General features: G+C 41.2%; 1 protein-coding gene across 1 annotated transcript in view; it reads left to right on the forward strand.

Moving 5' to 3' along the window:
- LOC149158122 (uncharacterized) overlaps positions 1-17,991 on the forward strand; it is a 430,324-nt gene that overhangs the window by 304,907 nt on the left and 107,426 nt on the right. Inside the window, exon 9 of the mRNA XM_089436138.1 lies at positions 2,175-2,235. Within this exon, the coding sequence (XP_089292264.1) occupies positions 2,175-2,235 (61 nt within the window). The remainder of the gene's footprint in view (positions 1-2,174; positions 2,236-17,991) is intronic.

A 17,991-nucleotide genomic window follows, 5' to 3' on the forward strand; every position in this document is an offset into this window, starting at 1 on the left:
AATAAATTAATTATCAAAGGTGCTAATTAAACACCTAACCCTCGTAAATATAATGAATATATATATATATATATATATATATATTAAGAGATAATGAATATATTGAGTTTCTCCACAAGTTTACCACCCCATATATATATAGATATACCCCAGTATATAAATACACTTATAACCTTAGATATAATTTAAATAATTTCATAAGCTAAATCCGAAACTTTATTGTTAAACCTTATATGTTATAAAATAAAGATTATTAAATCATTATATAACTATATGCTAATTTATTAAATCAAAATAAACGACTGCCTAAATTAAAAGAAAGGTGATGTCACACCATGTGTAGTGTCATTCGATTCAATTTAATTGAAACCATGACTAGGTAGCCACCGTAACTCAATTGAATGAAGAAACATGACAAGGCAGCTACCGTTTAACAAAAGATAATATTCTTTCATAAGACGGTGGGCGAATGTGTAGAAGGGAAGGAACCTCTGCTACTTAAGAAAGGGAGGGGGGGTTTTGTAAAGGGGGAATGGAAGGTTATTATTTTCTTTGAAGTTAGAGGAAAGAATTTCAAGAAGAGTTACTAATAGAATAAAACTGAGCGTTGGTTGTTCTTGAAGTTTTTGGGCACCGGGGCCAGAGTGCTGAACTCTCTAAGTATTTTGGAGCTGGGTACCGAGGTTGTGCCTAGTTTGGCAGGGAGGAATTGGTCATTTTGGTAATGGGAGCAAATTTGGAGCTTCAAAAGCTGAGGATTGACTTCAACACCGAAAGCAGGTATGTATGAGTGAACTATGTTGATAAATTACTGTTTAAATTACCACTGTTAAACCCTGGTAGGATTTAGAGAATTGGTTCTGGTTAGGTTATTACAGACTCTAATTAATTAATTTTCTGGCTTATGATTTAATTTTATTTTGCCAGAAAATTAATTAATTTACACATGAGAGGATTAATTATTTTTCCAAGTCTCTAATACATATGATTTTTCATTTACAAGACTCAAAGAGGGAATACACATTCGTTTTAGACCCTCAAGACACGTAATCCATCTGCGACTAAATATGATCTAGTAAACCAAGTGTTTGTAATAAAATAATTTAGCCAATTAGCTTAAATTATTCCCAAACCAGTGTTACATCAGACTGGACTAAAACACTAGGACTCACCTAATAATTTGACAATAAATTTCACCCTAGATTTGGGGGTTTAAGATGAAGGGAAAAAACTCTTCTGATTAGCCATGTTAAAAAAAACAGGTAATCAGTGAGGTTATAAAACCTCCTAGGATGGAATTAGTCATCAAATTATAGGCTTACCTAGGTTGTTACATAGACTCAAGGATTTACTAAGATCATTTACCATATATAATTTGCAGAATGTGATGACCATGACACATGGACGGCTAATATATTATCCAATTCTTGTTGAAAAAGTTGGCACTTCCGCTTCCTGGGAACTTTGACAATTTGAGCGCGACAGGGACAATAACATAGGTCTTTCTCTGGTTATGTTTTGGCAGCACAAGGCTATCAAATTCTGGCTTTTGATGTGTAACGTTCCCAATAAAGTTTCTCTTTATAGAATGGCGGAGGAGGGGAAGAGATAGGTTCAAGGATGAGAACCTAGTGAAAAACAAGTTATGCACAAGTTCTAGGACTCGTGATGCATCATGGCCTAGCCATCCTTTGCTGATCTCCTCGTAATTCATCAGATCTAGAAGGTTATAGGGGTGGTTGATCGGGGACAACAAGCAACTGGTCCTTCATATAGCTAGAAAAAGAATGACTGCTAAAAAAATGGATCTTGCTGGCACAAACATGTAATTTTGACACGATGACATCAACGGCCCCCCCTATGAGGCCTAGGGTGACAAATAGAGGTATAACAATATCCTAGTTATGTTTTCTTAAGAATACTCTTATTGACAAACACAAGACCTTAGGCTTAGCTTTTCTCCTATTGGAGTTGAGCTATCACCATTCCTCTGGAATCTTATAAGCTATGAAGATTTTTTTATTAAGATATTTAGGATAGTTTGAATTTTAATATGATTCTTGGTGATTGGTCTGCATCTTAGGACATCTTGATTCATTTGTCACTTATCCAGAGCTATAAATAAGAATAATAAGTTCTCTTTTTGGCTTCTGTGTTTTGGTTCATGTATGCAGGATTTTAACTTTTCCACAATGCCAACAAATGCATCTTTATTAACAGACGAGACCATGTTTGGTACTATTTCTCGGCTTCAGTATATAATTACATAGTTTGCATCCAATATTCCCCATATTGATCATGAAAGGCTAATTGATTCAGCTCCATCATCGGAATTTTAACCCGTGAAAATGTCTTGTGTGCTGATTTTCAGTTTCTAATTCAACATCTCAGCATGAAGAAAATCATTCCTATGTCTTCCTCTCTTTATTTGTCCCTTGTAAAACAATTATCTACTTTTTATATGAAAATAAAGGTATACCTGTGCATTCCTTCTAGGATCTAAAGCCAGAATCGATAGGATGATTAAGAAAAGGGAAGTATATTCTTGCAGCCTATGGCTTTATCCCACTTGCAGCCACATTGTGCTGAAAAAGATGAGGCTTGGGCATTCATTATTTGCATGATTATGCACACGGTACAAGCTCATAGGAAAATAATCCAAAAGTATTCATATAATGCAAGCTTCACCTTTACTCCAAGTATTTGAATCTTCAACTAATTGTCAAATTTTATAGTTTCCACATTTGTTTATGCCGCCTTATGCAGTTCCTACCCTTTGCATAAGAAAGATACCGCTTCTTCAACAGAATACTCAGGCAATTTGCAATACAGTTGCATATTAAATGGGTTAATTAGTTTCTTGAATACAGAGGGAATTTAATTCCCTATCAGTGATGTATGAATGGGAAGCTCAGAAGATTTAGCCTAACTTCCCAAGTGTTGAGCATTAGACTTGCAACAATTCTTTGGAAATATTCCATACTTTTCAATGGATTATCAAATTTGATATTGAAATTCTGTATGGAACAACAATAATAATTTCTTACATTTTCTTGCACTTTCATTGATCATTTATTATCATTAGACAGAGGCTTGTATTCCTGAGATTCATTTGTACTTTCTTGAATTTTGACCTTGCTTCTAGTCTTTAGAGTGCTATATATGCATTTTAGGTCCAAAAAACAAATTGTGTGTTATTTGATGGCTTAATATTGATCATTTTCTAAATCTGTTCCCAGAATCAGAAGATATCAAAACTTGGCCGCACCTAAAACAGTAACATTGAAATAGTTTGATAATTGGAAATGTAGGTATTGTCATTGCATGAAGGGCGGTCTATTTCAATGAATTTATTACCATTTATACATTTATTGGTCCAAAAACATTCTGCTTTATAAGTTTGTTGTAATATATTTCGTATTCTATTGTTTTGATTATTTTATCTTATTTTAGACCAGAGATGAATGATAGTGGCATGGAATTCAGTTGATGTTGCAACATCAATGCTGAATTTTTCAGCAGAAGTTAGTGTACTAAAGCAAAATGATATCAGCACAACAATGATGGATAAGGGGGTAGGGGCATAAATGACAACAGAAATCATATAACTTAGAAGCATGATGTTTGGAAGCATTTGGGAGATGATGGTGGCCCCCACAACATTTTCTGTAATAAAAGTTTGTGAAATATACACAGTGGAAGCACATTTGCAGGCACACTATGCATGAACCCTGTTGAAAAATGTGTAACTAGGTTCGGTCTTCATAAATATGAAATGTACTTTTTGATTCTTGTAAATTGTAAAATGAAAGAAATTTATTATTATTATTTTTGGAGCATGGGTTTCATGCTCAAGGTCTTTTACTTTATAGGTCAAGCACCCATTGAGTGCTTCTAGGGTTTGTCCTAGCTCAAGATGTCAAAAGAGTCATTGTCATAAGTTGAAGACCTCTTTGGGCAAATTGTAACTTGTAAAGAAAATTATTTTTTTCTTTAAAAGTGTCAAAATACCCTTCAAGACCAAGTCCGCCTAAAATGACGAGCCACATCCACGTTGAGGAGCCTATATAAGGAAGAAACTCGACCTCCTTGAAGCACATTCATCTCTCACTCATTCAAGCAAAGGAAGAGGAAGAAGAAGGCAGAAAAGAAGGAAGAGGACGAAGAAGAGTTGGTTTTGGGCTATTTCTCTCTCACACATGCGAAGGAAGGCTAGGGTTTTTGCAGTAGATCTAGGGGTTTTCTCTGCAAGTTTGATCTTGAAGAAGGGAAGGCAAGAAAGTCAAGCGAAGGTCACAAGAAGTCATCCTCAAGTTCTAGAAGTCAGAGAAAACCAAGCAAAGGTCTAATGAAGCCTTGGAAGGCTAAAACGAAGCTCACATGTGTGGCAACAACAACTGCAGGAGGGCCAAAAATTTCAGGTTCGCAGTGGAGGCTGAAATTCTGCAGACGGGGGTTGAAGTTGTGCTACTGAAGAGATTTGATTGGGTTTGACTTGTTCAAGGAAAGCACATCATCCATAAAGATTGGACTTGGTCTTGGAGTGTATTGGTCTTGGTCTAGAGGTTCTTGGAATTCGTCTGTTGAAGAATGTAATGTTCATTTTTTTGGTGTTCCTTAGGATGGACTTTTGGAGTTGGGGGCAGATAAGTCACAGGTGTAAGTTGCTGTCATCAGCAGGCCTAGGGGCTTTTGGAGGGTTTTTGAGGAGTTTCTATTGGGTCTAATGGTATTCACTTGGTATATTCCCTCGCACAATTTGCCATTTGTTTTGGCACATTCCGACAACTTTCAGAAAGTAGAGTTATTATTGGGCCTGACTCAATTAATTACGCTTAAAGTGGCATTCTGGGAGGAATACTTGACGGAACACCTTAGTGTAATAGCTTGTTGGAACTGGAACAAGAAGATCTACATGATGAGATGGTTAGATGTGAGTTTCAGGGACCTGAGGAGACATGGTGGCCAATTTACCCTTTTCCCGCATTAAAAAGAATATTTTAACTAAAATAAAATAGGGAAAAGTGCTCCATGATTAAAATAATAATAAAATAGGAGGTTCTAGAGGGGTCAATCAGATCTATAAAAGAGGAGGAGGAATCCATTACAGGACATCTTGGATTTGCAATTTCTTCTTGTGGAGAGGTTTGAAAACTCGGTTCTCTATTTCAGTAGTAGCCCCAGGACAAAAACCCTCAAGTGATCTTGGTGAGAGTGGATGAAAACTGTTAAAATTGGAAACTAGGGCCAAATTCCTCCTTGGGACAACTCATTTGATGGAGATGGTGATTGCATTGGGTTCCTCTTTTCGAGAGGTCCAAGATTGATATAAAGATTATCTCATTCGGACAAGCAGAAGTGTGATTTTGAATTTATGACCACACGTGCAATTGTTCAGGTCAACCTCAACTAAATGTAGGCTCAAGGAGCCCAATGGATGTGTCTCTTCGCCCACAAAAAATTGTATAAATAGAAGAGACCTCACACCTCATTTGGACATCCATCAGTCACACATTCTTCTCTCTCTCTTCGTCAGATTGGTTCATACAGCTTGGGCAACCTCTCTTTCTCTCACACGTGCGGCTAGGAGGATAGAATTTATGGGCTAAATCACATAATTGAAATTGCAGAATTTTAGATAGGTTGACTAGCGTTGACGGAGGTTGTTTGAACCATTTTGAGGGAAGAATTTCGATTTCCTTAAGACGCATTGACTAGGACAGAAATCAAAGTTTTTTGGGCAGTTTGACCTGCGTTGACTGCAGGTTGACTGAGTTTGACCAGAGTTTTTGTGACTATTTTGGGCTAACTTTGACCACTGTTGGAGGCTGAATTTCACTGCCTTTGACTGAGATTCATACGAGGTGTTTTACTGTTGTTTTGATTAAAGTTGACTTTTTGGTTAGGGATGAAGCTTGACTGCAGTTGACTGCAAAATTTGATAGGGCTGATTTGAATTTGTATTGACTTTTGTACCATCTCTGTGTGTTTAACTATTAAATAATAATAAGAAGATTTGATCAAAGGGTTTTCCCCACATTGGGGTTTTTCCTTGACATCTGCCAAATTCAGTGTTCTCTTGTCTTGGCTTGTCTTCTGCAATTTTGTTTTATGTTCTATCTGCATTTACTGTCAATGTGATTAATGGTTAATGTGATTGCTACTGGAAATAGTTGGAAATTGTTATTGGGCTACTAAAGGAACATTGAAGTAAATTGTGCTAAGCATAGAACATACCATTGCTATCTAAAATTAACATGGTATCAGAGCACAGGTGATGACAAAGCCCAAGCAAGGGTGAGAAAAGCAATCACTAAGGAAAGTTGTTGGACAAGAATTTTGAGCTAGCTTCAATGACGACTACATCATACTTCAAATATGAGGACAAGCTCAAGGACAAATCCAACTATCATGCATGGAAGATGTCTCTGGATTTGACTTTGGAAGAGTGATTGTTAATTTTTGGATAAAAATGGTATGTTCTATGCTTAGAGCAATTTTACTTCAATTTCTTTATTAGCCCAATATCAATATCTAGTTTAGCAATCACATCAACATGATAGTAAAATGCAGATAGAACATAAACAATAACAGTAGAAGACAAGCCAAGACAAGAGGACACAAGATATGGCACCAGCCAGGGACAAACCCCAATGTGGGGAAACCCTTGATCAATTCTTCTTATAATTCTTCAAAAGTTCGCACAGAGAGAGAGTACAATATACAATATTCACTTGCCCAATCACAATGAAATCTGATCAGTCAAACAACAGAAACAGAAAGTCCTAACCAGAAAGTCAACGCTGGTCAACAGGGCAGATTTTGACCTCCAAAATGGCTTGGTCAAACTCGGTTAACTCGGCCTCCAACAACAAGTCAAATTAGCCCAAAATTAGTTTGAAAAAGTCCAGTCAAATATGGTCAACAAAAGTCAACACTACAACAAACCCTAGCACAGTCAATGCTGGTCAAACAGAGGTCAAACAACCTCAGATTTCGTGCCTAGAATTGCGGCTTGCCCAAACAGAAATACCCCACACAAAACCGCAGTCAAAGATGGTCAACGCTGGTCAAAACAACCTTCTGCAATTTTCGGTCAACTCTGGTCAACGCAGGGACAACAAAAGAATAGTGCCTTCTTCGCACGTGTGGAGAGAGAGAAGCCTCAAAAATCCGTACCCAATCAAGAAGAGAGAGATGTGTGAGTGAATGAAGTGTCCAAATGAGGAGGAGGCACCTTGTATTTATATGCAAACGTTGAGGATGAATAGACATGACTATTGGGCTTCTGAGCCTACATGAGTTTGCTGGCCGACCTTGACAATTTGTCCATAATCAAAATAAATTCATAATTCCATTTGTACATGTTAGAATGGGATGATCTTTAGATCAATCCTACACCTCTCGGAGAGAGGAATATAATAAAAGTATCAGCTCCCTCATATGAGTTGTCCAAGGTGAAGTTTGACCCTAGTTGCCAAAATTAACACTCCCTATCAACTAGGGAAAACTTCACCTGCGAAACTGTCTGACAAGCAGTACCATTCTTGTCTCTGCTTTTCTTTGCTCTGCTGAACCATGAAGAAAGAAGAAATGATCGAGAATGTATCATACCATTCTCCACTGACTTGAAGTCAGTCTCCAATAATAGAGAGTGTGTCATACCACTCTTAACCGACCCAAAGTCAGTTTCCATTGATCCCCAATCAATATCAACATCCTAGCATAGGGAGTATGGTAGTACACGATGCGTCCATCAGTAGTACTGTGGTCCCTATCCTCATTTCCCTAATCATTGGCCAGATGAGAGGTACTTCCCATGAGTCCCAGATTGCATGGGTAGGATGTGCTAGTAGGAGAAGGTGAACCACTCATCTTGCTCATATGCCATAGGAGAAGGTGAACCACTCAACCTATGCATATGTCACCATGGGGTATCACAGGGGAAGGTGAACCACTCACCCTGTACATCGCGCACCATTAGGGGAAGGTGAACCACTCACCCTATGGTCGCTCATCGCTCCAAGAAGTACCCCAAGCCCCCCGGAGCTCCTAGAGCTCAACATCCATCTCATACAGGACCCTCATAAGAGGGTCTCTCCACGACTCCAAGTCGTTCACGGAAGGTTAAGAATTTGACCTTCCCCAGGGGCTTCGTAAGAATATCGGTGACTTGATCATCAGTCCCAATGTGTTGGAGCCTTATTGCTCCCCGTTGTACCATATCCCGGATAAAGTGGTACCTAATATCAATATGCTTGGAGCGGTCATGAAACACGAGATTCTCATAAAGACGAATCCCACTCTGGTTGTTGCAGAAGATCACAGTGGTATCTAGCACATGTCCAAACAACTCACTAAAGAGCTTCCTTAACCAAATAGCTTCACAAGAGGCCAAACTATGTAATGTCCCAAGCCAAGGAAATTTGGAACAAACCCTTCAAATCAAATTATCTAGCACTTAACACTTAATTGCCATGGAAACCCAAACACCAGAAATTTGTCTGGAACCATAAACTCACAAATTGCATAAAATCTCATTAAAAATCACAACATGAGGAACAATGAGAAATGCAGCAACCAAAATCTAGCTTTATTATATATAGATAGATGCCAATACAATAGTCGGGAATGACTCTTTGGTCTCCAAACCGAAACAGAAAAACAATCACTACACCTGTGGATTCTGAATGAATCCACCAAGGGGAGATGGGTGCTCGCCCAATCTCTCTAAATCACCCAAGGGTTTCCGTCCTGGGGCTACCAATGGAGTAGAGAACCACATTCTCAACCTCTCATACAAGAAAACTCCTCAAAACTCCATCGGAATCCCTGATGACAGAAACATGCTCCACTGACCTGGTCATCCACTGCCCTGGAAATCCACCCTGTCCGTACTATGAAGAAGAATAAAAATGGGGACATGAAAGTCCTCCCACCCCAAGATTGCTTGCCCTCAAGCAATCCAAATTTGTGGACCAATCTGGTGGCCCAATGCAATTGAGACCCAATGCCAGGATCCCATACGAACCACTGGGTGATGCTCTATTTTTGTGTCAGCCCACCATGACAGACCCCTCAATGCCCGGATCCCAGACCAATCTCCGACTGAACTTGGCATCAACAAATCCTCCTGGATCCCAATGCCACCAAATATCAAGGCTCCAAGGCTCCAACTGTGTTATAACTCCACCCATGAATGTTGCTCCATCCACCGCGTACCAACTCATCACCTCTCTCCAATCCAACCCCTGACTCGATCCACCGCTAATCCAACTCTCCTGATGCCGGGAAGGAATGTTGAAGAGTCGTCGACCTGAATCCCACTGCCAACTGGAGCATGTAGTCTCTGACATGTCTGGGGGTCCCTGCTCTACTACGCCCCTGACTAAGGATATCACACCATCAATAGGATACCAACTCATGATCTCCCGCCAATCTAATATATGAACACCTGTGCAAGGGATACGTCTGCTATGTTGATACTAGTCCATGCTCAACTCCTGAGGCTCTACCCGGTCAATCAAAACAAGTCTAAGGAATCCTGCCTCTCCCCCTCTAATGGGAAAAAGTGGGCAAATTGTGCTGCAAGCCCCATCTATGTAATCCTCGAGAGGGTTGCTGCCTGAAAATGCTGCAGCTCGGCTGACTGCCACTACATCGATTTGCACCTCATCAATGGGTAGACCCAAAGATGGATGCATTGCCATCTCCCCCGCCTGATAGGAAACTCCATGCTCCTCCAGTCCACCAATCTCCTGCCAAACTGTCCTCTCATACTCCAACATCTCCTGAGGACAAGTGTCAGCGAATACTGTCACCCTACCAATTGTTTGTACATCTGTCTGCTCCTCATCAACAACTGACCCCAAGGGTGGCTGCTCATCCTCCATCATCACGGGTTCAATATGAACCTCCAACTGGCCCTCCCTAGAAGGCTCGCCATGCATACTGCGCACATCCTCCTCCTCAGTTGACTCAAGATCCACCATATGTTGCTCATGCTGAATCACCACTGGTGACTCATCATCCTGAATGTCTCTCCTAGGACCCAATGACTGCTCATCATATGAATCTGGCCTACTGTCAACGATTCTACATGACTCATGCTCCTTGGAAGCATCCTCGTACGAACCCATGGACTCGTCCAAAGAAGAATCCTCACCCTGATGGTCAGAAGGAATCTCAATCTGCTCTACCTCCGTCATCTCCTCAGTGTCACTCAAGCATGAGTGGTCAGGTCCCCAAGGTTCCTTGCAGATGAAGCAAAGTCCCTTCCTCCTCAGCTCATTCCTACTGCATGATCCCCCAAACCTGAGTTACTCCTCCCTGGTCAACTATCTCTTGAACAATCCAATGTTCTGCTCAACCAACCTCTCGGCTAGTTCATAAGCAGCAGGCGGAACCAACTGCTCTCTCCTCCAAACGGACAACAATTGAGACTGCATCTCCCGACAAATGGCATCACGACCTCTCATACATGATGACAAGATGGACTGCATGTGTGCTATGACTGTGTCAGGATGATGTTTCCTAATGTTGAAAAAGCATCGAAACATCTGCAGGATAAGGTCATCACACTCAAGATCAAACATGGCTTCATAAGTCCTAGTCATGGCCATGACTTCTAAAATCTCAAGCTTCTTCCCAAAGGTAGAGCTTGCACTGTTGTCCAAGTCCTGGAAAGTCTCTACTATCAGTCTGAAAGCTCTCCTCATAACATCATCATTGTAAGGAGCTATAGGGGCAGTTAGTCTCATGATGTTACTGAGACAAGATGCAACTGGAAGTCTAACCCCTTCACAAGGTTCCCCCAAGAACTTGGGTTGTATGAGAGCAAGCATAGTTGGTTTTAGCACCCAAATCAGTTTTCTCCCTTCTAACTGGGTCACTTCAGAAAGTTGTGCATCTAGTTCATCCAGTTGGAAAAGAACTTTCCATGTGACCCTCATGCGTTTTAATTTTGTCCCAAGTGCAAAGATTTTGTGTCCTATTTCCTGCCCCTTCTGCACATCCTTTGGTTGTTCTTTATGAAGAATGGCATAGATCCCTCTTGAAATGGGTTTGTTGTACAATTTCGCTTTCTGGTCTATATGATAGTCCATGGAGGTACTATTGTGTTGGTTCATGAGGTGTTCTAAAAATTCCATTATTCAGTGGCATATACAAGGCTATGGCGTAAATACAATAGTGTTGTCATATATGGCAGTTATGAATCCAATGACAATTTTGCTCACATAGCAATAATATATACATACATCACTCATTCAGCCAAATCTAACATCCAATTCACTATTCTGCGTCCAATCCGACAAGATATTCAGCCTTATCTCTGTTCAATGGAGCCCACAGTCTCTTTTATGTCATGGAAGGATATTGTCTCTCACACAGAACTTAGCCAAAAAGAAAGACTCGATTTATTAAAATAGATTTATGAGTTTGTATGGTAGTTCCAGTGATGCATTTAGTCAAATAATCAGGTTCCACATTGTTGTAGGTGTTATCACAATTTTTTTCATATAAGATGCACAGTAGCAATGTCCAATATGGAAAACGCCTTATAACAACCAAATCTGATTTGCACCAAGTTCAGAAATATATTTATAACTGATACAAACTCGAATGGTGATGAAGATGATAGTCATGATAGTCATATTGTTACTAAATATCACAGAGATTAGAATCTGGGAACCTGGCGTGTATACACACTGAATCTTCAAAACAAGGCTCAGTCTCAATTCCTACAGCTGTTGCAAAGACCCCAAAGAATCAATTGCTTTTATCTTTAACATGTTTCCCCTGTATTAGTAGCAACCCAGTCACACTGCCCCTTTCCCACTGTGCTTCACCAAGACGACCAATCAATCACTGCGTTTCTCTTGGGACAATATGGAAAATTCCTTCAGGGACAGTTTCGAGCTGATCACGATTTTTCTGGGTTTTTAACTGACCTCAGTTAAGTATTTCGTCAAACATATCACCTATACATGATTGTAGGATTTTTCTGAGAGATTTCAGAGGTCTACTGCTTCAAAGGTGACAATGTGCAGTTCAACATATAACAATAGGCAAATTATTTTACTGGAGGAAATAACCCACTTCAGAATAAAATTGGTACCATCATTTATAAAATATCAGCTCATGGTATTGAAGCAATTTCTCATCAAAGTTCAACACTTCACAACAAGTTAATAATCTGAACCTAACTCAGAAATAATACACATAATGGAACCTGGTAATGGTGTGACAGCTCCTCTGCCTTAGTTCCTCTCGTCCAATGTCCATCTCAATGTACACCATCACACCGGCAGTTTGTTGCACTCAAAATGCTACGATTTAAAACTGCTCGCATTGTGCCCATGCTCCACGATAATGACATACAACCTAGCCAACCCGTAATATCGTTCTTTGTGGGAACAAAAACATGTCCGTCGAGCAATGGTGGCCCCACGACCTTGGTTGTAGCAAGAGATACAGCCCAACAGGTGTTAATTTTTTTCCCAGCTACCAAAAAGAAGTAACTCGACTCCCTTTTGCCCTCGAGAAAACTCGACCTAGTTATGAAATCTGTCCAGCAAGGAAAATGTGACTAGAGCCTTGTAGTGCCACAATAACCCATCCAATCACACGAGGAAATTCGTTCTCCATTTGCACCCATACGTATTTTCAAACCGGGTCACAGCCAATGCTCCATCTGATCATCGCATCACACACATACATCGCACGACTCTGTTATACTCATGTCACCAATACGCTCATGCCACCAATAAGCAGACCGCCAATGATTTTCTCAGATCGCACATTTAGAGCACCGCGCTTGCGCATTCAACACTTCATTCAACCTCTCTTCTTAGTCATTAGTTTGACCTCCTGTCAGTCACAGCGACACATAGGTATACACCCATTCTTGTCCACGCGCAGCGGGAATGGAGTCGACAGAGGGAGGAGTTGATCCAAGCAACGTGCGAACTGAATTGATCAAGGAATATTGGCTCGACTCATAAATTACAGTTGCACTCTTCTCACGAACTTCAGTCATCACAATGCATAACAACTCAGCTTGGCCTTCCGCTGCTACTATGACTCAGCAATAGGCTCATCCGTCTCCAGTTCACTAACTGTATCAACTTGGACCAGGGATTCAACTCCTTAATGGTGTACTCAATCTCTGATCTGTTACAGGGCATGGGTGTCACACAAGAATGCTCTATCGTTCATCTTCTGTGCAGGAAATGTACAATCACACCCACCTCCATGTACAAATATCCACGGGCAATGCGGACACAGCTTCACTGACTCCAGTCAACGATTTGAGGGACCCGCTGGCAATGAAACCATCGCTGGTTTTTAATAATTCTGAATGTGGCCCCATGCATAAGCACGCTCACTCTCAGCTAAGGAACGGGCTTGACCCATGATTGGAACTCGACCCATCTTCACAAATGCGTGCTTCAACGAAATTCAGTTCAACAAGAACTTCCCGTCCAAGTAGACCAAGAATCGAACCCTTGGGAATGACAAGATCAACTTCTGTCTGTGCACAGTTCCTTTATAGATTCGGCCACCGAACTTTAAAATTAAATATTCACCCTAAAAAAATACCCACGGCAACGAAACAAATAATTTGGCCTCTGTTTGAAACAATGCAATATTGGCCCCTTCCAAATTTTGATCAATGACTTCTCGCAATTCCAAAATAAACCCTTAAAATTGACACCGAAAATCCAAACTCGCAGGCTGAGCCAAGTTCGATGCTCTGATACCACTGTAATGTCCCAAACCAAGGAAATTTGGAACAAACCCTTCAAATCAAATTATCTAGCACTTAACAGGAAATTGCCATGGAAACCCAAACACCAGAAATTTGACTGAAACCATAAACTCACAAATTGCATAAAATCTCATTAAAAATCACAACATGAGGAACAATGAGAAATGCAGCAACCAAAATCCAGCTTTATTATATATAGATAGATGCCAATACAATAGCCGGAAATGACTCTCCAGTCTCCAAACTGAAATAGAAAAACAATCACTACACCTGTGGATTCTGAATGAATCCACCAAGGGGAGATGGGTGCTCGCCCAGTCTCTCTAAATCACCTGAGGGTTTCTGTCCTGAGGCTACCAATGGAGTAGAGAACCACATTCTCAACCTCTCATACAAGAAACAATATCAACTCCAAGATGTCCTCCAATGGCCTCCTCCTCCTCTTTTATAGATCTGATGGACTCCTCTAGAACCTCCTATTTTATTATTATTTTAATCATGGAGCACTTTTCCCTCTTTTATTTTAATTAAAATATTCTTTTTAATGCGGGAAAAGGGTAAATTGGCCACCATGTCTCAGGTCACTGAAACTCACGTCCAACCATCCCATCATGTAGATCTTCTCGTCCCGATTCCAACGAGCTATTACACTGAGGTGTTCTGTCAAGTATTCCTCGCGGAATGCCACCTTAAGCGTAATTAGTTGAGTCATACCCAATAATAACTTTGTTTTCTGAAAGTTGTCGGAATGCGCCGGAATGAAAGGCAAACTGTGCGGATGATGGAATATGTCGAGCAAATGCCATCAGATCCCAAAAAAACTCCTCAAAACTCCATCGGAATCCCTGATGACATAAACCTGCTCCACTGACCTGGTCATCCCCTGCCTTGGAAATCCACCTTGGTTGTACTATGAAGAAGAATAAAAATGGGGAAATGAAAAACTAGCAGCCATGTATTCAACCTTAGCGGTGCTCAAAGCAATTGACTTTTGCTTCCTGCTCATCCAGGATATTGAAGTAGAACCTAGAGAGAAGCAACATCCAGATGTGCTTTTGCGATCCACTACACTGCCAGCCCAGTCTGCATCAGAGTAACCATGGAGCCTCACATTCCCGGCAGTGTATCTCAGTCCATAAGTGATTGTGCCCCGAAGATATCTCAAGAGATTCTTGGCAGCAATCCAATGTATGTGATGAGGCTCGACCATAAACTGACTCAATGTATTCACTGCAAAACATATGTCTGGATGGGAGTTCACCAAGAACATCAAGGCCCCCATGAGTTGACAATACTCAGAAGGATTTCCCAAATTGGTCCTAGTAGCACTTCCACATAACTTCTTGAAATTAAGTTCCATCGGAGTAGTCACGGACTTGCAGTCTACCATCCCAAATCTTTCAAGTATCTTCACAATATATTTTCCTTGAGAAAGGAAAATCTCACCTAGCTTTTGCCAGACCTCCAACCCTAGGAAGTAATGCATCAATCCTAGGTCCTTCATCTCGAATTCGGAAGCCAACTCCCTCTTACATTGATGAATAAGAGGGTCTGCACCTGTCAGAAAGAGATCGTCCACATAGAGTACCAAGATGAGAGGTCTATCATTCTCAACCTTAAAGTAAAGGTTCGGATCAACTTCACTTCTTGTCAATCCCAACTTCATTAGATAGCTATCGATCCTCTCATATAAAGCCCAGGGTGCTTTTTTCAAACCATAGAGGGCTTTCTTCAACCTACATACATGTGATTGACGATCTTGAACTTCGAACCCCTCAGGGGTTGTTCTACATGGGATTCCAATCCAAGGCTAAAGAATACATATCAGAGAGGCAGCAAAGTGCGGGAAGAGGCAACAAAGAGCCTAGGAGGGCTGACGCACAGACTAAGGAGGCCAGTGCAGAGGACGCAGAGGGCTGTAGAGGTTGATGCGAAAGTCGAAAAGGGCTTCAGAGGTAGCGCTGGGAGAGTCTGTGGGGTAGACTAGGAGCTGATCAGCTGACGTAGAGCCAAGGAAGGGTGACGCAGTTCTAGAGGAGTGCTTGGAGCAGCTTTTGCTGTCCAGCACAAGGAACAGCCGAAGTCACTGTGGGATTGTTCATCCAGTTGCTGATTTGCTAGAATATCTGTCTCCGGATAGAGGTACTACTGTCGAGGATATTCTCTGAAGGGTGAGCCATTTCAGGCACCCTAGTTGTATTCATAAATTTGCTTAATAATAAAATCCTCATATATGTTGCACCAGTTTTCCTGAATTGGGTTTTTCCAGGGACGATTGTCCAAAAATAACAGTGTCCCTTGTGTTGTCTCAGTTTATTTCAGTGCATGATCTGTATATCTGTGAAGGCTGCATTTGTGTTTACTTCGATGTTTATGTAATTAAATAACTTGTTAATGTAAAGAACAAGTAGGAGATAGTAAACCAGAAATTGCAGTAGGGGTTTTTGATGTGTTAGATTCAGGAATTTTCACATGGTATCAGAGCGATTGCAGATCATAGGAGATTGAAGGCACTAGCTGGGAAATCTGAGAGTTTGCAGCAGAGAAGCAGTTGTCCCGAGAGACAACGTTGTTCCAGAGCCAGAGACACAGAAGGAAGAGTGACGTAGTGCAGAGAAGGTGACGCAGAGGCTCACATAGTGCCTGCATCAGCATTCTGAGCCAGGAGAGGAAGATGCAGTAGCTGGGAGGAGCCCACGTAGTGTTGATTTGGTGTAGCATCGGATGTGCTCTAGCCATGAAAATTGGTGTAGAGGCTAAAGCACGTGAGATCTCCAAGACCCAGAAATGGTTTGGACAGATTGTACCTGGTTTGGTAGATATTAAAATAATTAATATTTTTGTTGGAGTTCCTAAGTCTAAACCTAGGAAAAATAAAATATTAATGGGTATTAATATAAAACTAGGTTAGAAGGTTTCAAAAGTCATGGATCAAGCCACATGTAATCATAGCCGTTGATTAGAGATTTAATCTTGGCCGTTGAAGGACCAACGAGAAAAGTATAAGAAGAGGCTTGAGGGTCAGTTGGAGAATACACCAGATTGATCAGTCGTATATTTTGTTAGAGCGGGGTTGCTAAGCAATGTTGAATTAGTGATCAACAGGAAGGGGTAGTGAGTACGAGGCAGAGAGGTAGAGACAATACTGAGAGACAGTGCAAAAACAGAGAGAGCGAGAACAGCAGCCAATCCAGGCTAAGCAGAGCCCAACAGAGACAATGCAGAGGCCAGAGGAACTGCGTCATCCATGCAGAGGTTGCTGGAGTGACGCAAAGGGTCCCAAAGGCTGCATAGTGCCTCAGAGGGCTGATGCAGAGGGTCCTGGGGTTGACGCAGGTCAGCAGGAGGCTGATGTAGAGGCCAAAAGGGCTAGCGCTGAGCTTCAGTTGTGCCGGAGAGGGTTTCATGGGACAGGTTTTCTGAATACCTATTTCCGGATATAGAGGTATTGTTGTCGTGTATTTTTCTTTGTCAGGTGAGCTAGTTAGGCGCCCAGTTGTACTCAGATAGACTGCATAATAATATAACCCTCTGAATAGTTGCACCAGTTTTCCCTCATTGGGTTTTTTCGGGGACATTTGTCCAAAAACATCAATGTCACTTGTGTGCTTGTTTTCTTTTAGTTGATGATCTATAGATGTTGTGACTATATTGTGTTTATTTCGGTACTTAAATGTATTAAATAACTTGTTCGAATTTAAACAAGTAGAAGAAATAAACCAACAAAATATAGATTAATTTTCTAACAAATAGACTTAGAAAATTCAACGTGGTATCAGAGCGAGATTGTAGATCATAGGAAAGCTGAAGGCATCAGCTAAGCAGAGCATTTGCAGCAGAATCAGCTATCCCAAGTGACAATAGTTGATCCTTGCAGAAGCAACAGAGGAAGGGTTGACGCAGAGGGACTGCGTCATCAGTCCGGGCCAGAGAGAGGCCAACGCAGAGGCTGAGGAGGGCAGAGAGAGGCTCACGCAGAGCCACGCAAAGACCAGGAGGGTTGACGCAGTGGTTGAGGGAGCTATTTTTGCTGTAGCCGGGATTGCGCAGAGCCTAGAGGCTCAGTCCTTCAGTTGCTGGGGTGAAGGAAGTTGTGGGCAGTTTGCGGGAGCGAAGCTGGTGGGGTACTGTGGTTAGAACAATACCTAACAGGGCAAGACCAAGGTAGAGGAAGTTTCTGCTGAGGCAGATTTCTAGCCAAGGAATCTGGATCAGTGTTG

Source organism: Pinus tabuliformis, chromosome 5_2 (assembly GCF_031772625.1).
Source record: "Pinus tabuliformis cultivar Carrire ecotype Pingquan chromosome 5_2, CPIR1, whole genome shotgun sequence".
Lineage (NCBI taxonomy): Eukaryota > Viridiplantae > Streptophyta > Pinopsida > Pinales > Pinaceae > Pinus > Pinus tabuliformis.